Here is a 25,625-nt window from a genome sequence, read left to right on the forward strand (position 1 = left end):
TTTAATCCCCCTTTTAAAAACTCTTAACGACACTATGTTGGTGAAATGAAGTCAAACCACAGATCTTCCATTTAAACAAAAGATTTTTATTTAATTTTTTCTCTGTATACTTTTTATTATAATAAGACACTTCTCTGCTTGTACATTGCTCCCTTGAACTTAAAAATGGCAACAACTGTGTGTGGGAATGTAAGTTGGGGTAGACAAACTCAGATGCATACCAATATACATACATGTGTATATATCAAGGTTCCAATAATAAGCCATAGATGCTAGGACAGCAGTAACAACTTCAGGTACCTTGGTATAGTTAGAAGTATAATACAATCTCTGAGTATTTCAAGGAATACACATTTCTATTCAAATATTGGTACATATAATGTGACCACAACAATGTATTAAGTTTAAGAGGGATGATAAACAGCACTGAAAGCCTATGAGAGAATGGCTTCCAACGAATAGACTGACCAAGCTGTATCGGAGGACGAGACCATGCTTGGTAAAATGTCTGCAAGTAAAGTCAAATAAACCCATTTTAGTTATTTTCCTTAGTAGATTGGAGAAAAAATATATATATATTGATTTAACTTTTTTTTCACTGCACTTCATTTGGATTAACATATACACACAATGTATATAATGAAAATATCCTAGATAAAATAAACATCCTAATAGTGTCAGAAAAAGTGGGCAATTGAGACTCATGTTCGCCTTTCACAAAGTGTTCTATCCTCAAAAAAGCACATTACATGTAGAGATCAGATATAAATTCACACATACTTTTTAAATGCCCTACTCACACAAACATTTCATTCAAAAGCCCTACATATTTCAAAGCTATTCATTAAACCAAGGCATTCCCAGAAAACAAACAAACCCCAACTTACACCATTAGGATACAGATGCTGGTCAAAATGAGGAGGGAACAATGCTTTGATCCGTTTCTTTTAGACGTCAAGCATTTGTGGTTTCTTGTTAACCTGGGCTCAGGCTCCCTGGATGGGTAGGTTATGTTTGACGTCAGGCATATTGCACATTGAACCAATGTCTTGTTTAAAAAAATTTGTAACACTACTCAAAAAAGGGCCACAGACTCCTTGGCATTGACTTGTGTCTCAATGAGATGACTGGTACATAGAAGATCAGTCCGAGGATGTAAGCAAGACATTTGCTCATGTTCTGATACATGTTTTGAGGGACTTTGGGAATACACACAGGAGGAAGAGCTTGTGTAAGTTTCTTTTGTTTAAAAAAATAAAAAAAATTAGGGAATTTACAATGCAGAGGGTGGTCAAAGAGGGATTCTCTACACGCCCAAGAACTGGTAAGTGAATATAACAATAGCACAATACTTTTCATGTTCAATAACCTGGAACTGCAGTATGACACCTAGTCAAATAAGATGCCCAATATACAGCTAATCATTTGGAGAGAAAAACAAAAAACAACAACAAAAAAAAAATCTTTAATCTAAAGGAGATTTTAGGAGTTTACTGTCTTAATATAAGTGCAAGACAAAAGAAAATCTGTAACGCATGTTCTCAAAAAAAAAAAAAAAAAAAAATCTAATTTAATGAGGATCTGACACTTAGGCCAAGAGTCAATTGGTTTGCTCACAACAGAAATGGCCTTAAAACAATGTGATCCATGAAGAGGAACGTTTAAAGAACCTTCATTTAAGATCACTGTCCAACGATATAAACATGTATAATGTGCACTAATAGTCTACAATTCCATGCCGAGGCCAAAACCACTAATGAAACTATTTGAAAACCCAAAGCAATGAGCAGAGAAGGCCTGTGAATTTAACATAAGGGAAAAAAAATACACCATGTTGTTCTGAAAAAGTGGGCATGACAGTGATATTCCAAAAAAAAAAAAGAACAAAAAAAAAAGAGCTGTGGTGTAATACTTAGTGGGGCAAGCACAGTTGTATGCAAGATTGAACCAAAAATGAAGGGGATTCTATTTAAAAATACATTTTAATGACCTGCTTTGCAGAAGAAAAAAAGATATATCCTCAACTTTAAAGAGAGGTTGAAATGGAAAATGAACATAGGGAGAAATTCAAGACACAATGAGGGGAAAAACAAATCTATGATACATTTGTTCTCATTAAAAGATTAACTTCCAAAATCCAACATGTGATGTGAATACACAAGTACATAATATCAACCTTAGCTTTCATATATACTTCAAGCCACAGTTCTTACATAAATATATGAAACGTGCCCAGCATACATAAACTAAGCACATTTTTGTCAGGTTGATGTAATATTGTGCTTGTATATGCAAACATAAATGGGTCATGTGGTTGAATGCATTTTCAGTCAGGAAATACTTCCATTAAAATGGGGTGTAGTATGTAAAATCTCAAGAGTAGTTTAGGATCTTGGGAGTGTGAAAGGACACAAGAGTGTGAATTTCCAATTAAGGGACAAAAAGCTATAAACCAAAAGATCTATAATGTGTACTTGGTCTGAGTAACTAATCTTTTACAATTATAAAGTGTTACGTTAAGGGGGTAGATGTTTTACAGAAAAGAGTGGCCAAAGATAGAGGGATGCATTTTAAACATTTTCAAAAAAAAACAAAACATCACTTCCTGTTCTTAGGAGAGGGCCAGTTTCCACGCCTCTCACCACGATTGCCCCCGCCAGCACCAGCTCCACCCATTGCCCCACCAGCGCCGGGCGGACCCCTGGGGCCTCTTCCTCCACCACCACCACCACCACCGGTATTCACCCTTCTGTTCTGCCTCTCCATTCCAGGGCGCTGACTGGAGAAGCTTCTCTTGCTGGTGGCCAATTCTTTAGCCGTCATCTCTCTCTCGCCACCACCGCTGTTGCCTCCACCACCTCTTCCTGATGGATGGTGGTGGTGGTGATGATGATGATGATGCGAAGAATAAGATTTACCTCCTCCTCCACCCTCTCTTTCTCGAAACTCTGTGAAATCACTGCTTTCTGAGGCGGTTTCCCATTCCTCATTGGCCTGGTCAGAGTTCTGGTTAGAGACATCAGGAGATTTGGCACCCCCAGCTGGGTTATGGTTGTGATGGTGCTGAGGGTGTGACTGGGAGTTGCCCTGGTAGTGATGGTGGTGGTGACTATTGAAATTTTGATTTCCACCCCCAAGGTTGCTGCTATTATTATTATTGTTAGAAGTTGCAGACACACTGTGGTTTGCATTTGCAACAGCTGGGGCAGAGGCATTGGGAGTGCTGTTGGTTTCTTGCAGGGAATTCTGCAACGGTGAAGCAGCGTGCTGCTGTTGTCCAGCTATGACTTCAATTTCACTGCTTCCATTTATACGGGCTGCATTCTCTCGCTCTTGCTTAAGTCTGCGGAATCTGGGAGGCTTGTCCTGCTGATGCTGGGATCGTCCGTGGCGCCTACGACGAGGGGGCCGCTCAAATCCCCTGTTAGGGAAACTTCGTCCATCTGGGGCAGACTGAGGAAGAGTCTGGTTAGGAGCACCAGAGGAATTTGAAGGAACATTACTTGAGGGCAGAGGGGCTCCAACACTTCCATTCTCAGTGGACCCTTGTTGGATAGCTGTAGGCACAGAGGGATTAGGTGCGGAGGGATTTGCACTTTGACTCTGAGATTGATTCAGGTCTGCAGGTTTCTTCTTGTCACCATTCATTCCACGGCCTGAATCTTTAGGAGGGGATGACTGTGAGGATGTATGCTGCTTTCGCACAGTTGCAGATTTTGTAGACCAGCCATGAGAAGCAGAGCCAGGTCCAGACCTATGTCCACCAGACACTCCAGCAGTGCCTCCACTTCTATGGAGACCCCCTCCAGCACCACCTCCACCTCTACCACGTCTTGATGGCACTCCCCTTGGAGTGAACACTCTAGTCTGGGAGTTTCTGATTGGAGCTGAAGAAGATGAAGGGCCTGTTGTAGAGTTCTCTCCTCGTGTGCCAGTCTTGGTGTTCAGCTTGCGGTCTTCCTTATCAGAGTGAGCAAGGTCACTACCAGCACTCTCGCTGCCTGTTTCAGATCCCCGTTGTCTCCTCCTCTTTGGCACCTCTTCATATTCAGAGCCTTCACTTCGAGTCTCACTTCGGTTCCTAGCACGTCCCGGATTTGGCTGAGAGCCCCCATGTCCATGCCTACCACTGCCAGATGATGCCTCCCGCTTGTATTCTTGATTAGAAGGTGCATGGTGGTAGCCACTGTTGGTTGCTGACCTATAGTCCTTGCTGCTTCTGCCACCTGCTTTCCCACGGCTGCCTCCACCTGCACTGCCAGTGTAAGTGCCCCTGTAGCCTCGGCCTCGGCCAAAGAACTCTCCTCGGCCACGGTTGGATCGGCTACCTCTGGATGAGGATGCATGGTAAGTTGTGCTCCCTCTTTCAGAAGAAAGCTCTCGTTCCCTCCTGGATTGAGGAGCTGAATAGCCAGAATTCTGAATGGAGCTTTCTCCGTTTTTGGATCCTTTACCTGCACCCCCAGTGTTACCTCGCTCCTTTCCACCAGTTCTGGGTTTATTTGATGAGACTGCATCATCTTTCCCACTGGGTGCTGAGGAGACTTGAGCCCCAGATGCAGGTTCTTGTTTGGTTGTGGTCTGGCTAGCATCTTGATCTTTATCTTTACCAGAGCCTCCAGTGGTCTTTTCTCCTCCTCCTTCACCACCCTCTCTTTTCATCTCTTTAAGCACTGGTCTCTTAATAGGACCTGCCCGCTTGACTGTGATGCCATCTGACTGAGTAAAGCATTTGTTCTCAGTCCCCTGATTTGCGGGTTCTTCAGTATTTCCACTCATTCCAGAGCCTGCCTTCCTGTTATGGGTTGAGCCCCCACTCACGCTACTGCTACTAGGCCTCGGACCCCAGTGTGTCTCAGTTTTGTGCTCCCGAATGCGAGGGTTGGCTTTAGGGTGATGGTGCTGCACAGAATGCTGTTGGGGCTGATTATGTGCATTTCCCATTTTCTCTTGTTTCCTCCCTGAAGCATGAGCAGATCCAGTATCATGCTCATGCTGTGGTGTGACTTGATTATGTAAGGACTGTTTTCCACTGCCATCTTCTCTAGCTGAGGAAGATGATGATGATGACGATGAACAGGAAGAGGAGAGGGACGGCTGATGGAGTGGAGGTGAAGGGTCACTCTTTTTTGGCTCCCCCACTTTTTCTCGCTCCCTGCCATTCTCTTGCTTATGGGGATGAAGAGTGAAATGAGGAGGATGAGTGGGAGGACCATGGTGTTGGAGATGTGAATTGGCCTCCAAGGCAGAGTGATCAGAACGGCCATTACGATCATAATGGGGATGAGGAGTCCCCCAGATTTGGCTCTGTTGACTACTCTCCTGATGGCCAAAACCATGCAGTGCTCCTCCACTGTTGGCCCTTTGCTGCAGGTGGGGGCCCATTCTGGATCCACTGTCAGGGTAGCTACTGTAACCTCCTCGCCCACCCATAAAGGGCTGATGATGGGTATGGTGGCTAGCACCCTGGCCCCCAACTTGAATCCCCAGAGGTGGTGGGGTTTGGTTGGATGAGCCCGATGGAGAGCTGGGAGCCCCACCAGGCGGCTGAATGGAAGCCGTTCCTCCCTCTCGCATACGCACTGGAGGAGTGTCACTTCTAGAAACATTTAAAAAAGAAAAACATGTCATGCTTATAAAAAAGTAAAGAGAAGTCTAACAATATACTATAAAGGAACAGTTTACAAATATATTCAGCATTAAAATTCAGGAATAAAGAATTTTAACTCAAGCTGTTAAGTTTAATGCAATTACTTTGTATCTTAATATAAAAATGTTTGAAATGGCATCTTGTTACCTTTGACCTTTGCCAGCCTCCTCTTCCTCAACAGCTTTCTGCCGTAAAGGGGAGGTTAGACCTCGACCCTCAGTACCCCCAGGAAAAACTTCCGGTCCCCAAGCCAGTTTGGGATCCATGGGTGGTGTGCCACGATGAGGATGAGGGGGTCCGCTATGCTGCTGTCTATCAAACGGATCTGACCCAGAGCCACCTGAATCAGAACGTTCTCGACTTATCAACCCTGAAACACAAAAGCCCTTATCATCCCTGGACAAGACACCTGTCTAATATTTCACAGTTTATCTGTTTGTTTTTTTTACTAACCAGAAGGATGCATGCTGGGAGGGTAGTAGTCCATGGGTGGGGGACGTCCCTGCATCATTCGGGGGTCCATGTATGGCATCATCATCCAGCGGGGATCAAAGTTCATAGGCAGAGGTGGAGGGCGCCCCATTGAGCCAGGGGGGTAAAGGGTTGGCTGTTTAGGCCCAGACTGCGGTGTGGTACCTGGAGTGGGGCCCTGCTGATTCTGAGATTGGGACTGAAGCTGATTTTGGGCAACCTGGTTATGTTGCTGCTGCTGCTGCCATTGCTGCTGCTGTTTGAGGAGTTGCTCCTGCCCACAAATGATACAAGCCATGTTTTTTATTGAACGTTTTTTAATAATAATTCATTAATAATAATAATTCATTACATTTATATAGCGCTTTTTCACGGCACTCAAAGCGCTTTACATAGAAGGGGGGATCTCCTCAACCACCACCAATGTGCAGCATCCACCTGGATGATGCGACGGCAGCCATATTGCGCCAGAACGCCCACCACACACCAGCTTATTGGTGGAGAGGAGACAGAGTGATGAAGCCAATCAGTATTTGGGGATGATTAGGAGGCCATGATGGACAGAGGCCACTGGGCAAATTTGGCCAGGATGCCGGGGTTACACCCCTACTCTTTCGAAAGACATCTTGGGATTTTTAATGACCACAGAGAGTCAGGACCTCGGTTTTACGTCTCATCCGAAGGACGGTGCTCTTTGACAGTATAGTGTCCCCGTCACTACACTGGGGCATTAGGACCCACACAGACCACAGGGTGAGCACCCCCTGCTGGCCTCACTAACACCTCTTCCAGCAGCAACCTGGTTTTCTCAGGAGGTCTCCCATCCAGGTACTGACCAGGCTCAGCCCTGCTTAGCTTCAGTGGGCAACCAGTCTTGGTCTACAGGGTGACATGGCTGCTGGCTTTTTACGTTTATTTAACGCTTTGTCAGACTTTAACCTCAGTCCCAGAGTATAAAGAAACACAGCTTTTATTGTGTTAAAGATATTTTATTTTTAATACACTAAAAGCTGAGATTTTATACTCGGGAACTATGGAAATGTGGACTCAGTCTGATGGGGATTAAAACAGGTCAAGCAGTTTCTGGCACATGTGTATAAGGATGCTAACGATTAATCGACGATCGATTAATTGTTGATAATAATTTAATCAATAAAACTTATCGATTGTCGATTAAGCAATGTCATGCACATGCGTGCTGGCCAACCGCAAAACACAAAACAGACACAAGGAACAATTAAGTGAGCGCGACAGAGTTATGTTTTGGACCATTTTACTTTAAAAGGAGTTACACCTTCATGACTACACGTTTGCTTGTGCATTTGCACCGTTGTTATGCTTGTTACCCTTATTATGTTTATTTTGTGTAGGCCTATATCTGATTGATCTCATATAGGATACATTTGGTTAAGAATTAACGCAGTAGTAAAACGCACCGGTGGTCGGTTTCAGCTTCAGTGCTTGCAGCTTAACAGCAATGCACGACTAACAATAACTATGCTTGGGACTGTTATATTACATAATATTATATAAAAAAAAAGAACAATATTGTAATAAAACGTTGTGAATTATTTGAGCTTAGTTGCCTTGTTTCCTTGTTGCCTTAAAGAGCGCGTTCACAACAGGAGTTACATATTCTGATCAGCACGCATCTGAGGCAGCATTGGTGACAGTTGTATTAGTCGTTATATTTGATAATTAAATAAGATATTTGATAATTAAATAAGTAAATTTAATTAAATGATCAAATCACATCGACTCATTTTACAATCCTACTACTAGCCCTTTATTTAGACTAAAAACCCTTTGCATGCGTTTGGTGAGGAAAATGGTGTTTTGAGTAGCATTCGCAGACCCTGTCCTGCTTTTGGCTATATGGCACTGCAGTAGACGCATATTGCAGTATTAAGGCTAACTAATGATTAATTGATCGTTAATTTACAAGACAATCGATCATGGAAATTTGTGTAAATTGACATCCCTAGTATAATACATTGACTGAAACTGTGAGAGTCATTGCCATTATAAACATTGTATATAATGGATATGACTTTTTCCATATTTAGAGACAAAACATGCAGGACAAAACAAACCTGTTGTTGCCTCTGAAAACGAGGAGGAAGAGATTTTTGATACTTGGAAAAGCCCTGCCCAGGTGGACCACTTCCCTGCCGTCCTGTTCCACCAACACTTTCAACCAACTTCACAGAGTCATCTCCACCTCTAGGGCCACGGATGTGTGGCCCGCCCACCACAGGTTCCTCCTTGGCATCTCCAGGAACTTGGACATCCAGGGATTGTGGATGCTGGGTGGCTTGAGGCTGCAGAGCCTGCTGGGACTCTGAATGAAGAGGAAACATACTGAAATGGTTTGCTCATTTTCTACAACAAACATTCATCAAGAAAAGACCACCAGGTGTCAAAAAGAAGAGGAAATGTACCATTTAATGAAAACTAACCAGTGTTGGAGTCATGGCTGCTGTTGCTGCCAGCCCTCTGTCTGTTATTAATATTCAGTCCCAATGTTGTACCGCTTCCCTGAACGGATGACAGAGGAGGTTCTTCAGTGTCCACACAGGGTGACGATGGCTGACTGGCATTAGGAGACGAGGCAGGCGCAGACAAGGAAGGACTAGGGCTGTTGGCTGGAGCGTCACTGGGGCTGCTGGGTTTCATTGTCTGTTGCTGCTGCTGTTTTTCATCAAGTCTTTTGAGCTTCTCAGCACAGGCAGCACGGCGCTCCTCCTGCATTCTCCGTTCCTCCTCTTCACGCCGACGACGGGCACGCTCCACTGCAGCAGAGATCTCGGTTGACGACTGCTTCCTTCGTTGCCGCCATGTCTCATCCTCATCCTCACCCTGTTGCTGGGGGTGCAGGGCGTTGGAGGGAGGAGGGGTCGGCCCACCAGGCATCGCCCCCACCTGCTGCTGTGCCTGGGCACCGTTGGGCTTCTGGGGAGCCAGGATGGGGCCGGAGATTGGCGACTGGTTAGAAGTCCGGTCCTGTTGACAGAAAGTGGGTTAGTAATTAAAGTTCACCAATGTAACCACCATCGTCATTAACACCAACATGCTTTTGTTAGAGCTTGATGTCGCGTCCGTCCTATTTCTTGGACTCCTTCCCCATGTACCTGGCGGTAGTAGGAGTAGGGCCCTTGTCCAAGAATTGGACCTGGTGGAAGGGAGGGCTGCTCCCTTGGACTACCTAGTCCAGGCCTACGCCTCTGCATAGGGGTACACGTATCAATCAGTGAGTCATCCAGGAAACACCACAAGCATGTTCCTGTCCTCACAGTGACTGCACATTAGGGCTGTCACTTTCCGTTCGAAAATCGATTGCACAATCGATCGGACCAACCAACACAAGTTTCGAAAACGAAAATAGGGAATCGATTTTAACGGTCTTTTCTCGGAACGCGTCCAGCTCGTCACGATACGCCCGCAGCGAACGCGCGTCACACAGCAACTCTGACAAACACACATTATACTTCTGCATAATGTTTCTATTTTTACTACAAAAATGTGAATTCTGCCAGTATTCAGACAGTCTCATGCATACAGATACAGATTCAGGCTACGGTCAACAATCGCCACGTAGGCAACATTTGTTTGACTTTTCTAACCATAAACACAGGCATGTTGAAGACTGCAGTAATGTTTTTCATTGATGTTATGGCAGTCCACTCCGCTTATTGCTTTTCGAGAATGTTGCACTCCTGTTTGTCATTGTGCACGAAACTTCACGCCAATAAATCAACAGGAATATTGCTGACTTGTGCGCGTCTCAAGCGCCCTCTTTACGTTCGTCCTAATGCCTGTTAGTTGTCCGTGGATTTGCCCATATTTGGCGTTTAAAATGGAAATGTCTTTAGACATGGAAAATCGATTTTACAATCGATTCAATGAACACGTATGTCTCAAAAATCGAACAGGATTTTTTCACAAAAGTGACAGCCCTACTGCACATTATTTGGCAAATGCCAGTGGTACCACTGAAGTCTTGCACCTGGATTGGGAGATGGGTTTCATACCTGATAAGAGCCAGCATTTGCTTGGCTGTTCCAGCTGCTTCCACTCTCCTCAGCCCAGCCTGGTTTGCTGGAGGGGGATGCGGAGCCATCTTCAGCACTGGAAGGAGGGGTGCGGCGCGAATCCCCTCCACTGTCGGATGCCCGGGAACGTGAAACTGGTGCAGGTCCATCTTGGGATCTCTGCTGCTCCCTTGACTCCCTGTTGCAGCAGAATATAAAGTATCCAAAAAGGACTTCAATGAGTGAAAAGAACAGTTAAAGTAATCAACCAAAAAGAAAACATTTCGGAAATGTTTACCGGGTTCCATTTTTGTGTTCAGTCCGTTCTTCTTCCCCATCATCCTCTCCTTCATCATCGCTGAACTTCAATTTTGCAGAATAGTCAATTTCCTCCTGGGCTCCTGAGAACAAAGCAAATCATCAAGAAAAGGTTATGACACTGTAGTTATATGTTATACCTCCAAATCAATACTGAAAAGACAAATAAATTGCCATCTTTAACTAAGCGCAAGTAATACAGTGGCTTCTCCTACTGCTATCTTTTTTTTTTTTTTTTTAAAGGGATACTCCACCTCTGGAAAGATGAATGTGTATTTAAATTGGGTCATTTATGTAGAAGAAATGTGAAAATATTTTTGAATTTGGAGCTTTCTAGACTGAGAAAGACAGAAAATGTATTTTTGGCTCATGTGGATGAAAGACAACAACTCCCAGAATGCACTTGTTTCGCTGCTCTACGAGGCCACTCCCAAGCCACGCCTACCGGTTAGAGAGCAGTTGTAAACAATAAAGCTAATCTAAGTTACTAGTCTCTGTGAGTCTGCCCGGGTTTTTGAGATCGCGTCGCACAAAATGTCCGGGATTCGGCTTTTGCGTTCTACAGTCGCCATTCATTGTGTTTAGTGTGGCGAGCAGGACGAGACTAGGGCCGCGGGAGAACGACGCGAGGCCGGTGGCGTGATTACTGATGACCGACACCTGTGAGGCACTGGTCTCGTATCTCTCACGGAGGAGCAGGTATTTTCTTAGCAATGGTAAAACGCACATCAACCGATCACGCCACCGGCCTCACGTCTTTCTCCCGCGGCCCTAGCCTCGTCCTGCTCGCCACAGTAAACATGATGAATGGCGACTGTAAAACGCAAAAGCCGGTTGCGTGATTACTGATGAGCGCCTGTGAGGCGTACCGGTCTCGTGGGCTATCTCTCACGGAGGAGCGGGTATTTTCTTAGCAATGGTAAAACGCAAATCAACCGATCACTTGTTTCGCGTTCATGTAAACACTACATTCAGATTCACCAATCGGAATGAATTCAGTTAGATTGAAACAAAAGGTGTGCATGTAAACAATGAATGGCGACCGTAGAAAGCAAAGCCAAATCCCGGACATTTTGGACGATCTCGACGGCCGGACATGCAGGTTTCTGCCGGTGAAATCAAACGCACTGGCACTGATCTGTGATAGGTCAGTTAGCGCATAAGGTCCAACCCCCTATGCGCGGGTTTGAAAGGGTGGGAACTAGTGCTTGTAGTCTCAACAGAAATCCCCCCCTCTTACACTTCCTCCGACAATGACGCAAAATGACGATTTTTGCGTCATCGTGGGAGGAAGTGTAAAGAGGTAAATACGGATTTCTCCCATCTCAGGAGAAAATGAGAGAGTGTTGCACAACCATTCAATAGTATGACTGGGTTTCTAACAATGCAAAGCTTAATGCAAATGGGTGGAGTGTTCCTTTAAATACTCTGCAACTGTCATTTATTAAACAATCACAAGAAACACAGTCTGCTTGTATGCAAGTTACCAGTTTCATAAAGTTACCCAATTATGCAAAATATAACAAATCAAAAGAATTTTCTACACTCTTAATATGTCAGATGAACTGAAAGCTTTGCTCTTACCAGCCCAGCCCTCATCTCCATCATGGTCCAGCTCATCCAGCTCCTTCAGGTCATCCTGTTTGAGGATGGATGGGCGTTTTACCACTTCACCCCGGGGGCCTCCAGGTGGCCGCCCATCTGGCCCTACTCCACCCTGGGAACGAGAAAACCTGGCAAGAAGTCAGAAGAGTGTTAAGGAAGTCAACTAGATAACAGTGGAAATAAATATTAGTAGTATTTCTACTCTGTTAAAAATGATCTACTCGCAGAACTTACCTAGGGGCCTCGTTTGGGGCTGGGTACCTGTAAGGGCCCTGTGGACCATAGGGGGGTGGAAAGGGCAAGTATGGTGGATACATCTAGAGATAAAGATGCAGACAAAACAGAAAGGCTATGAATGCACTGAACAAATGAATCAATCAAAATGTTTGACCTTTTGCCATTCTCTAGAGATGAGCCAAGATGAAAATGTTCAAACTTACGAAGGGAGGCATGATCCCTCTGTAAGCCTGGAATTGCGGGCCAATAGGTGGCTGGGGGAGGGGAAGTGCGGGGTTGCTGGTTGAGGGAGTTCTAGGCAGCCCATGAGAGGATGCATTCTGCTGTGGGATGGGAGGGGCCCCAGCAGCACCCTCCATCACCATATTTCCCCCAGCACCGCCCTCCGCAACTGCCTCCCCAGCCAGGGTGGGTGCCAATGCCCGGCCCCCACCATCCCGCCAACTTGTTACGTCTAGAACAGAAAGCAAAACATTGTTCATTGAGAGTCCACTGAATGTGTGAACCAACAAGAATCAGAAGCATTAGAATTGAACAGATATAATATGAATACCACATGCTCCAAGACAAATCACCACAACAGTTATAGAAAGGAGAACAGGGCACTCATACTTACTCTGGGGGCGGAGGCTTGGTCCTGGCCCATACCACTGATCTGCAGTGGCCTGTTCTTTGCCAGCTTTGTCCTGGTCTCCAGCCGCCTGCAGGGTGGGAAATTCCTCGCGAGAGAATGGCGACTGTTGGTTTGATCCCTTTCCACCTGTGAAGAGAGCAATGTTTCAAAAATAACAAACTGACATTTTGGACTTCAACAATTATAACTTTATATTTCTTAATATTCCTAACATTCATTTATATTATGTAAATTATTTTCTTTAAAGAAGTTTATCCAATAAGTTAATCTGTTCCACACACAATCTATATATAGCTTCAAGGGTAAAGGATGCAAAAGAGTCAAGTATTGTAAAAGTAGTACATACGACTTGTACATGTTATACTTTTATATTAATTCTGCATCCCTTTGAGACTTGAAGACGTTAGTCCCCATTTTTAATTGCATGGAGAAAATAAAGTACAAAACTATATATATATTTTTTTTTAATTCTTGTTTCTGTTCCAAAGAAGTAAGGATGTCTCATTGAAAATGTACGAGTGAGTAAATGACAGCAGCTATGTTCCCATCCACCTATTTGTATGCACATTTTGGGGTATTGCATAATATAAAAACGCTGGATGGAAATTGGAAACAGCAAAATGCACATGAATTCTAAAAATGCGCATAAAAACTTAATCTGAAAATCTACGATGGAAACATTTACCAAATAAATTCCTCGAAGCGCATCAAAAAAGACATATGACTAGACGTGCCGATATACAGTAATACGATATAACGTGATAATGAATATGCACGATATTGTTATTGAGGGCATTTCAATATACCGTGAATAATTATTTATCACAAACTATTAACATTTTTAGAAAGCATTTTAAGAAAACTTTCCCCACCAACTGATTAAAATGCACAACACCACTGTATGTTGCGTCAAAGAGGCATGCGTGCACTCTGATGTAAACAAGCCCAACATGCATGAGAAGCACATGTCGGAACAAGTGAAGGAGATACAACAAGTGAAAATGTGCATTCACTCTCTGACAGCAGATGACGCTGATGATACAGCAGAAATGCAGCAATTGTATTTGCAATGGTGTTCATCACAGCACCAAATAATAAATACTTAAGACTTAATAGGCTATTTATTTTCTAACTATTTTATAACATTAACAAAGAAAAATACCTTCAGTAATAAATGTAGCTATTGCTCATTCTTAATCCAACTAACGTTAAATAATGAGACCTTATTGTTAAGTGTTACCTTTTGTTCTAATTCTTTTGCACTTTAATCTGTTTGAAACATTTGTTTACTTTGAACATTTAAATGCAATAACGCAATAAACAAAAATTATAGAGTTCTTTTTGTCATAAGAAAAAGTTATTAAACTTTAAAAACTATTAAACAAAAACTATTAAACAAAAAACTTTTTTTGCAACATTTCAATATTGTGATGATAACGTGTACCATGATAAAAGCTTCAGCAATTATCGCAACATAAAAATGTTATACTATCGCATGCCTACATGTGACTTTGAGATGGGACAACATATCTGGACAAACCAGCAGATTAGTTGTTCTGAAATGTTCAGACATCCGCCTCCGAAAGCAAGATAACTTCCGTCTGCCTGCTCTGAGGCGCAAGTAATACAGTGGCTTCTCCTACTGCTAAAATACAGTCTTCTCCTAAGTGATATTTAGCACCAGTTTATCAGGAAGTGACGACTTTTTTCTTTTCGGCTCACTGGATGGAAATGGTGCTTTATTTGCAAATGTTTCATGCGATATTGCAATTTTGCGCACAAGTTAAATTTGCAACTTTTGATGGAAACATAGCTAGTGTCAAAATCATGTTTTTTAGTTATTAGATGTAATTGGCATAATTCAACCAATGTTCGATTTCAATTTGATTTCACCCTAATTGTAAACCTTGTGACCTCATTGTTTTTGTAATATACAGCTATTTAGAAAAAACTTTCAAACAAGATAAATAAAGCAATATTTAAAAATTAAAATAAAATAGGCAATCGTTAAGCTCATAATTTTTAGTAGAGGTTCAAATACTGTACTCCATGTTGTTATCTACAAAGCATCTTCCTGGCACTGTATCTTACCATCTCCTTGAACCCCATGTGTAACACTGGCCGGTGCCCAGGACCTTGGTCCTACGGCTAGAGCTTGAGTAGGGGCCTAAGAGACATACAAGTGTCAAGAACCAAACAATGTCCCAGAGTAACAAACACAAAAACATTTATGCCAAAAAGTGTATTGATTTAAAGATGTGGAATGACTTATCAAACAACATCATCTACAGCTGTAAAGTACAGACCTAATTAACTAAAAGTTTAGATGTTGAACATGAATAACATTGAAGATTATTCATGTTTGTGTGACTGCACCTCTTGAGCTGGAGGTGTTCTCGGCACGCTCGGCACAGACGTCTGTGAGGCCACAGGCGGCTGCGATTCCGGCTGCGCTGCTGACAATACATCGGTACTACAGAAGAGATCAGAACCAAAACAACAGGCATTAGATGGCAGGCATGGACATGTACCCAATCAGACTGTATTAACAAACAGCAGAGGGTGAAAGGTCACTGAAGATAATTATGTTTTAAACAGTCCAATCAAAATCTGATGTGATGTGATTACAAAAAACTGATTTAACAATCTGGGTGGTCCATAGCGAAAACAAAGTACAATTTGAGCACATTGCCAGTTAATTGTCGCATTGTTGAGCACTTTTTCAAAGTGCAGAGTTATATTGATGGCGATGGAGCTGGTAGGGGTTTTATTGTTATTCTGCATTGAATTACACAAACAACATCATGAAGTAACATAGCTCCTTCAGAAAGGTGAACATCCCTCACCTCTTTGGGTCTGCTTGTTCCTGCTTGCTTGCCCATCCTGTGCCGTCTTTGGGAACGAGCGAGACGTTGGGGTCGTTACCTTTGTTCTCTGCCTTCAAACTAGGCAAGCTGGCAGGGGGGGGCATGCGCCGTGCAGAGGCAACTTTACCAAGAGACTGTAAGCCATGACGAGGGGCAACTGAAAGTAGAAGTGGAACAGGAGGAGGTAAATAAACAAGCACGGAAACCCAACACCATCTTAAGGGACACAGCCTGACTGAGCGGGAGAGACTACTGCATGTGCGAGAACATCAAACTCCCTCCGTTATGGCTTAGGAATGCTTGGCTGGCCAGTGAAAGGAGCAACACTATCTTACGAGGATTTGTTTCAAGTGGTTGACTCGTAATTGACTTGGTCAAAAATAAAAAATTCCGACCTTAAAACTCTCAAGACAGACTTGGCCCATGCAAAATAGGGCAGTCAATACAATGCACAGAGCAGTCGTTGGTGGTTTCAGATGATGAAAAACGTATCTGTCCCAACTCTCAATCCCCTATTTGTTTCCTGGAGCAAAGCAGCCTGAACCGCAGGGAGAACTTTATTTGTAAAAACAGGGACAGCTGCTTAGAGTTAGTAGTTCGGCTACTGAATAAAACATAAGCAGGGAAAACGAAGATCACAAGAAGAACTCTGTCTTAGGTCGAACCTCAACAGTTCAGCAAGCTACCCTGGACAATACTGACACAACAGAAAAATGTTTAAATAATGCTAAGGTGATGAAGAGTGGGATTTAAGAACTTTAAGTCGAAATCAATGAACACGAGGCCACTTTGTTTCAGAAAGGCCAGGCAGATTATGATCTTAAATTGCACACTGAAAGGACTATATTTTCTTAATATGCAACAGGTGTATTGCACTGCTGTGGCAAAATACAGATGACCTCCATCAGTCAGCTACCTCCTGCTTACACAAGAATTGTCCTACAGAATCCAGTCATTTAAATGTGTGAATAAACGACAGTTTCATAATATTAACTTAAATAATTGAATATTTAAAAAACATTCGTTTTATATTTACACACAAAGACGCATGATATAGTCTACTGCTCTGCGCTTTGAGATGGATCAGGGATGTGGGACAAGAGCAGGAAAGAGACCATCTCTTTTCTAATATCTTCAGGTTTTCTACTTGTTGTAAAAGGTCTGAAGAGCGAATTTTATGTTCCACAAGGGCAAGACATTTAAGCTATGTTTGATTTTGCGCTGCCAGAGAAAGCGAAACTAAAAATCACCCACGCGTGTGAAACACGCTTTACAAATAAACTTGACGTGCCTTACCAAGTATAATAACAAGCACAAACTGTGTTAAAAAGAATTTGACGTGCAAGTAAAAAGGTAGGCTATCTTTCCTACAGCGTTTTTCTACTTTACCACAGTGAAGAATGCATATAATATAATAGGCCTACTTAAAAGCGAACCAAAAGAAGAAACGTTTATAGTCCCCTGTGAAAATGGGTGAGACGTGAGTGAATATTTGGGAAAAGAAACGAAAGAGATTCCATGTCCAGTGGAATAACTAATAGAATAGCCGACAAAGCTTAAATTTATGGGCTCACACAAAACTCTCTCATTCGTCATGAATCCAACCGTTTCCAAGGCTGCGATGTAACATTTAAATGCTAACCTATTATTTATTTTGTAAACAAAACTTTATGCTTCACTACTGTCATAATATTCTTGTAAATCAGCATTCACATAAAAAAAAATGCCTGGCGGACCACCACCCGTGCTACTCGGCCACCGCGGTGACGCTTTACAACCGCGGTGGTGCGGTTGTCAAGTTTACTGTCACAGCCCTACATATCATAATATACACACAGAAACTCAAAGGTCTGTGCGGGGCCATTTTTAATCTAATGTTGATGCCATTTAAACCAAAGACTATAGATATAGAAAGACTAGAGATGCACCAATCGACCGGCCAGGGACCAGAATTGGCCGATTTTCCACATGATCGGTCCGGACTGGTAACAGGCAGTTCAGTCTCACGTCTTTCCGATTTTAAGCAAGTGTGTTTTGTTGCCAGCGGCACAGACAATCTCACTGTGGAGTGACACACACCCTCTCACTCACTCATCTCATTTGCTCCGTATTGTGCATAGTTTTACTAATTCCCACAGGTTTTGTGCTAACACCAAAAGCACACCCACCACTGGTCTACATACAGGCACAAGCCGCTTCTTGGTCTCAAACAGCTTATGAGTCGCAAGTAGGGGTGCAACGGTACAGATAGCCCACGGTACGGTCCGTACCTTGGTTTTTGGGCCACGGTCTCGGTTCGGTTTCGGTACATGTTTTGTGCAGAAAGAGACTGCTATTTCATCCCAAAAATATGTTTTATTTTTCTTATGAGCATAAACAGAATGTCACAGTAGGAAGAACATCAATGTATGGAATAAATTAACACTCTAGTCTGTACTGAACAGCACTAAGTAATTCAACCTCTTCAACTATCACTTATATGAAATAAAAAATGTAAACAAACACACTTCAAAATATTCAAGTGGATCCCAATTCCAAACCTTGATAACTGGTATATGAAGTGATCAATGTGAAAGAAAAAGTGCACTTTTACCTTTAACAAACATAAATTAGCTTGTGCTTTGAATAAAAAAAAGCAGAGCAAAATAATTTAATAAAAAAAATACTGCATTCAGGATACAAAGTGCAATGTTATTTACTCATCCACTATTGAGAGATTCTTGTGCAAAAATATGAGTCTATCAACACTGTCTGGTGCAAGGCGAGACCGGTTGGCACTAACGATGTCCCCAGCAGTGGAGAAAATTCTCAACTTTTCAGAATGCCGCAAGCGCACTGTAGGTCACGTGACAAGAACCAACCAGAGCGCAGCTGATGGTTGCTTTAGTAACGACAGACGCCTCCGGAGCGCAACCGCCCTAGCGCTTTGGAAAAAGGAGAACGTGGCGCGCCTAGCGTTTTCTACGCGTTTTTAGGCGCGATATGTGAACGGCGCCAAAAGCAAAAACTAAAAGGATCACCGCGAACTCAATGGCAAAACCATTGTCCCGTGCAGGGCTGACCGAACGGTCCGGGATTTTACCGTGTACCGTTGCATCCCTAGTCGCAAGTACCAAAATGAGTGGCTTACTTAGTCAAATACACACAAAATTGTGTCCAAATGTCCATAAGGTCACACAAGGGTTAAATTAACCAACAATTAATCGTTAGTTAGTCTTAATACTGCAATATGCATCTACTGCAATATGCGTCTACTGCAGTGCCATATAGCCAACAGCATGACAGGGTCTGTGAATGTGTTCACATGTTCCTCACCAAATACATGCAAAGGGTTTTTAGTCTAAATAAAGGGCTAGTAGGATTGTAAAATTAATCCGACATATAATGAGGGCTATGATAACAGTAAAACGTTAATGCTTTCTGACATTTTGACAGAAAAAAACACAAGCAAGAACAAAATTTAAACTTAGCCCGTCAATTTTCATTTTACAATTATCTTCTCTCTCTGTGTGCACACGCATATTAAGGTTGAACCACTGTAGTTACATGGACTATTTTAACAATGTTTTTACTACCTTTCTGGGCCTTGAAAGTTGCAATGACGTTGCGGTCAATGGAGGGACAGAAAGCTCTGAGATTTCATCAAAAATATCTTAATTTGTGTTCTGAAGATGAACGAAGGTCTTACGGGTTTGGAACGTCATGAGGGTGAGTATTTAAATGACAGAATTTTCATTTTTGGGCTAACTAACCCTTTAACCAAATGCATCCTATATGAGATCAATCAGATATAGGCCTACACAAAATAAATATAATACATTTGCACATAACAAGGCTGCGAATGCACAAGTAAACGTGTAGTCATGAAGGTGTAACCATTTTCTAACGTAAAATGGTCCCAAACATAACTCCGGCACGCTCGCTTTATTTTTCCTCGTGTCTGCTTTACATGTTTCACGTTGTGCATGACCTTGCTAAATCGATGATTGATACGTTTTATCACTTAAATTATTGTCGATTAATCGTTAGACAACAAAACGTTTGTGACAACAAATCCTAAAAGCTTTTACACAGTGCAAACTCACCAACAGGCTTCTGTGCTTCAAGGCTCTTTCCTTTGTAGGTATCAAACAGGTTGAGAGACGCATACTTGGTTTTGCCATCCTTCCCCTTTGCCGTTTGCCCAGAGCGCTCTGACATTGCGCTGTACGCTCATTGAGTATGGTGAGTCCTGAGACTGAAAGAGAAAGAGTGAAAGAGAGAGTAAAAAGGGAGAACATAATGCTGAGGTGAAAGTGCTTCCTTTGAAACATTACTGTGTTTTCAGGATCAAAATTTGAGCCCCGAACTGAACAGCCAAGTGCAGGTATGACAGACATCTCTGTCACGGGCTAGTATTAAAACCCCATTAGACCAGGCAGGGCTCCAGACTAACATTTGAGAGCAGTAGCACCAGTGCCACCAAGTTCTACCGATGGTGGCGCCAGCACCTGATTTGGTAGCGCTGGGGGATTTTTAATCATAAAGTTAATTTAATCATAAAATTAATATTGTTTGGCAAGTGCAGTTACTAATATTACATGTTTGTCAGTCAATTAGGCTTGCTGCGGTGGTCGCTGTTACCGCATATTTTTCTAGTTGTGTTTTTCATAATAAATAATAATGAACCCACCATTCAAGCAATTGCTGCCCCGAATAGGCGCTAATTCTGACATTTACTGCTAATTTGCTGCATTTTGTAGATCACTATACAGCCTACAAGACAAGCCTACATTATGTTTACAGAAGTCACCCTAGGTCTTATGCTCAACTCATTTAAATCAACCAAGATATTGGGGTATCCCAAATGATCAAATGAAGAGTTCAGATGCAAAAGCCTAAAGTGCCATCTGAAATTTTCTTCTAGAATGATCATTTTTATCAAGCTTGTATGTTTAAGTTCAGTAATTTCACTTAAATGACAATGAAAATTACCTATTAATTGTAATTTAAGTGAAATTACTGAACTTATATATACAAGCTTGATAAAAATGACCATTCTAGAAGAAAATTTCAAATGGCACTTAGAGGCTTTTGCATCTGAACTCTTCAAATATCAACAGAAAATATGACCCATGTTTACACTAAACAAGATGGACATTTGCACACGTCAATAAGAAAAGCAACATGTAGACGTTCTAACAGTATTCAATTCTAACAGAAAACAAAACTAACGTTCTCATTTAAACTCTTTCTTTCACTACAGAAAGACTTAAGACAACTGCTTGCCTGGTCTGATTTATCAATAAAAGCCATTAATGACTTAAACACATTTCAAATGCTGGGGAAAGGCAGTTGCGACTGGTTGCCATGGTGATGCATTATAAATGCTGTTACTGTTTCTGTCTTGCTAGAGGTTTCATCCATAGCAACATCCAGTCACCTACATTCATAAAATCTCAAAATGATTTTAAAATAAACAAGTCGTGAACTGCAGCTAAAGCAGATAAATCTAAAAAAAAAAGATGCTTCTTCTCTATGTTTTTATATTCATAACAACAGCCTTAATGTGTCAAACACTTAGGCTAATGTTTATGTCAAAACCACATAAATAGCCTCAAGTATAATATAGGTCTAAACTGAAATTGCATCCATAGGGCTGGGCGGTATGATGATAAATATTGTTTCCACGATATAAAATGTCTATCGTTAGAGATTTTGCGATATCATCATGGTATGTACATTTGTGTGTATTTTTTTAAATCCGGGGGAATCATGATCAGACTTTCCTAAAAGAGGCTTAGCTTCCTATCCATTAATCTCTAGTGACAATGACATCCCTGCTAAATTCAATAGAGAAAAACAACAAATTAATAAAAATGTAATAAACTTAAGTTTATAAAATCTGGAAGAAGAAAAAAACATTTAGTGAGGAGAAAAAGTTAAAGCAAGTGTAAATGCTAAATATGATAAACAAATAAATATTTTGTATTCTTAAAAAATACATTTCTGAAAACCTATTTGTAGAAATTTGTATACAATTAAAATAAATGTATTTAAAATGTATGGCACAGCTTTTTAATGGGGCAGCAATTATAGATATGACAGAACAAGACAATAACAAGGCCTAATCTTTCGGTGGGCAAAACTATCATAATATGAAAGGCTCCAACACAGATCAGCACACATCGCTTTATGCGCATCCCAGGTGCAGAAGGATGTGTTTAAAGCTATGACAGTTGCTTTGAAAAGTTTGAAAAGTGCAGGTCACAAAGAGTCAAGAGAAGAGACATTGTGCACACAGCTCCTGGTGCATCACTTTATATCTATTCAGAAGTTCATTAGCTTTATTTCTTCGCAGTTTTAAATTCCAATCGCTGTGCACGTGACGTGATGCCAATTCATGGTCCTCTCTACTCCAGTGTTGTGATCTATCAAATACCCGGGAGAGTGAATCTCATTTAGAAACAGCAATAATGCCATTACAAAGTTGGGAAGAGCCATGATATTATTTTATATAACTTCGATTGTGTTTGGCTGAAAGAAGAAAGTCATACACCTAAGATCGTTGAGGGTGAGTAAATTATGGGATAACTTTCTTTTTTGGGTGAACTATTCTTTTAACCACCTCACACAAGCACTTGATAACACAAGTGTTTCGTTGTTGTGGTCTCTGGTGTTTTGTCATTGTTCCGTCTCTTCCATTTCTTTTTTGCCTGTGAAACAACAATTGAGCCACTTTGTAGATAAACTAATTACTGGAAAAAAAAGCAGTGAGTAGGCCTACACGCGGTAGGAAAAATCAGACTGCATGGGTACAGTACGTGCATAGTGCATACTATAGCCTACTAATGACGAAATTTATGCCACAAGCACTGTTCACATACCCTAGCACAAACTGGGGACTGAGGACCCCAGGGGGCCACAAGGGAGATCTATGGGGTCCGTGGAAAAGTTTAGAGAAAAGAAGTGTAAAAAATATAAAGATAAACTAATATTTAAAAAGATTAAACTAATTAAACAAATAGATTTGATTAAAATGATAAATTGATTAATTTAATTAAAAATAAATACATTTTGATTTAAATAATACATACAATAGTACAGTACAGACAATTTAAAAAAAAAAAACGCAACATAAGATTACTGACACGGTTATAATATAATTTTTTCCACATTATAAATTAGGTCTTTATACGTATAAATATATAGCTGCCTTTTTAAAATTTTAGGATGGTGTCCCTCACATGAAGATGAATATATTTGGGGGTCCATAACATTTGGAAGATTGAAAACCCCTGCTACACATAATACCGAAGTATACTAGTTTGGACTAGGCTAGTTCTGGCAATTTACAGGGTTTCTTCTACAGTGTGACATTCAACATAATTTATAATGATTAAAAGCCCACAGTATAATCATATAACGATGATTCCTGGAATATTTGGTATTAGCCACCACTCTCAATATCACCATCATAAATTATTCTTTGTTTGCGTAAGCCCATATGTATTTTGTATGATTTTACAATAGTAAGAACATAGTAACGTTAATAATTGCAAAGGACAACTAAAACAGCATTTTGAAAGCTGTCCAAAAACAAATCCCCACCAAAATGAATTTTTAAGAACTCAATCCAATGATTTAGTAAAAAGCACAGTCCTTCTTCTCTATTTAACACATTAAAGCCAGAGCAGTGTACTTCACATCAGACGCAGATTAGGAATAGCAGTGATGGCCATTTGGCAAAGCCTGTAAAATAATCTCTACGCAACATGAAGCAACGCTGGCGAACAGGAGCTGCGTAGATTATTTTACACGCTTTGCCAACTAGTCGTGAGGGCACAGAACAGCTCTCCACAAAACACTAATGTTGTTCATCAAACTATACGAAAAGAACGGCATCTGATATAAAAAAGCGGTGTATTATAAACCCGGTGAATGGTCTGTTTTGACTTGTTAACTCACTGCTAGTAACCGCGGCCTCCATGTTTCGTGCTGGGAGGAGGGGGCAGACATACACATTTCATAATATACATAACTTCGCGAATACATATTACTTCGGACATGTACATTAATCTAGGCATGGATTAGATACATCGGAAAAGGCGACAAACACAAAATAGGGAAATAAACGATCCGTATAATTGATGCTGCGGGTTTGACTAAAGGATTTGATGGCGAGAACAAAACAAAATGGCGGCGGCGAAGTGAGGCCAGAGCTACAAGCACATTAGCATCGGGATTTGTGACGATTTAACAACATAGGCTTCTTCTGGAATCCAAGTTCTTGGGTTTTAAAGTGCGACATAATATATGTCTAACCAAACGAGTCAACCGGATCCTTGCTTCTAAACCAAAACAATGCACTTTTCTGACATGCAGTTTCAGTCAATGCACGTCTTATACATTTCTTCAACCTAGGCGTAACGTTACAACTCCAACTCAACGTTAAAATAACACTTACTAAAACGGTCTAAATGAAAACTTCACAGCCACATAACTTTAAAAACGATATATGGTACACCTTCAACAGGATGTGTGACACACACAAGCTATGCTGATAGCATGCTAATGTTAGCCGACACCGACCGATGAAAAGCAGGACAGCTGGACCACAACACTACGACCACAAACGCCTCTATGATAAAACCTCTTTGATGCACTCGATTGGTCATTAGACACAGCTACTAACCTGGTCTTGTTCCGACTTGTCTCGAGGTTGTATCGTGGAGTTATTAGCAATAATCGTGTACTAGCTAACGTTAGCACAAGCTCTTACAAAAGCTCAAAACAGGATTATGAGTTGAAGAGATCTGATGGGGATTGCTGAGGACGGATGTGTGCAGTGAAGCTTACTTGTACTCCTTTTTCTTTTTTCCACAAAACAAATGAAAAAGGAAAAATAAAATAATATTGCGGGGGGTCGATCCGTCACTATTAGAGCCGTCAACGGCTTCTGAGGATGGTAGCGCAGAGAGGGGCGGATGCGCGCATTGTGGGCGGGGTTAAATTAACATAATACGTTCGGAACAGGCCTATTGGCCAATCAGATCATATATATTAAACTATAATTTACATTTATGTAAGCGCCTCTCTCAATGATAGAGGTGCGCTATGAGGATAAAGCTTGCACGAACAGGTGTACCTAGATATCTTCTTAGTCAATAAATTTATTTATATTATATGATTCACTTTGCTCTACGCTGAAAGCAGAACATTGTTGTTCATATAGATGTGTCAACAGTTAGATAAAAAAAAATGTTTTTGAAAAAGTACCGTGGTAGTACCATGATATTCGGGTAATGTAGATTACCATTGCTTTGCTTACTACTATGGTAACTGTTTAGTAACATGATAAATATAAAACTCTAGTAGCCAACCACCAAGGTACTTGTAAAAAATATATTAAAAACAGCATTTATTGAAAATTTACTGAATTAACTTTCAATCAGTTTAATGCAGTCTTGCTCAATAAAAGTATTAATTTCTTTCCAAAAAGTCTTACTGGGTCCAAACCTTTGAATGATATAGTAAAAATGCATATTATCTTAAATATGTAATCTTGATATGCTTGCATTGTAATGATGCATAATGTAATGATGTCTAAACACACTAATAAAAGCCAATTGGTTACTTGTTTGTTGTGTGACTCAAACAAATGGTATGAAACACTGAAACATGCATTTGGTAATTCATTTAAATATTTGAACAAAAAGCCATTTAAGCCAGCGCTTATGTTCTAGTCACAACAAAACACAACTTTGATTTGACAGAACACATTCTGACACTATGGTCCATACCTAGCTCATACAATTTATTGTTTATTTAAC

At 41.3% G+C, this 25,625-nt stretch overlaps 1 protein-coding gene across 3 annotated transcripts; it reads right to left on the reverse strand.

Annotated features, from left to right (window-relative positions):
• Positions 1-65: 65 nt before the first annotated feature.
• prrc2a (proline-rich coiled-coil 2A) lies at positions 66-24,760 on the reverse strand. 3 transcript variants are annotated; one of them, XM_081376990.1, is made up of 17 exons: positions 24,652-24,760; positions 19,899-20,050; positions 15,793-15,970; positions 15,323-15,419; positions 15,038-15,113; positions 12,929-13,072; positions 12,516-12,766; positions 12,310-12,392; positions 12,055-12,203; positions 10,451-10,553; positions 10,153-10,351; positions 9,253-9,345; positions 8,581-9,124; positions 8,215-8,462; positions 6,104-6,395; positions 5,798-6,020; positions 66-5,599 (listed from the first exon to the last, which is right to left on the reverse strand). In XM_081376990.1, the coding sequence occupies exons 2-17, from the start codon at positions 20,011-20,013 to the stop codon at positions 2,599-2,601; spliced, it is 5,796 nt and encodes a 1,931-aa protein (XP_081233116.1). In that variant the 5' UTR covers positions 20,014-20,050; positions 24,652-24,760; the 3' UTR covers positions 66-2,598. The 3 variants fall into 3 exon arrangements, with proteins under 3 accessions (XP_081233116.1, XP_081233115.1, XP_081233117.1); XM_081376989.1 differs by having other exon boundaries at positions 24,488-24,745; XM_081376991.1 differs by lacking the exon at positions 9,253-9,345 and having other exon boundaries at positions 24,488-24,745.
• Positions 24,761-25,625: the final 865 nt, after the last annotated feature.

This window comes from Scardinius erythrophthalmus (genome assembly GCF_964197995.2).
Source record: "Scardinius erythrophthalmus genome assembly, chromosome: 10".
Taxonomy (NCBI): Eukaryota; Metazoa; Chordata; class Actinopteri; order Cypriniformes; family Leuciscidae; genus Scardinius; species Scardinius erythrophthalmus.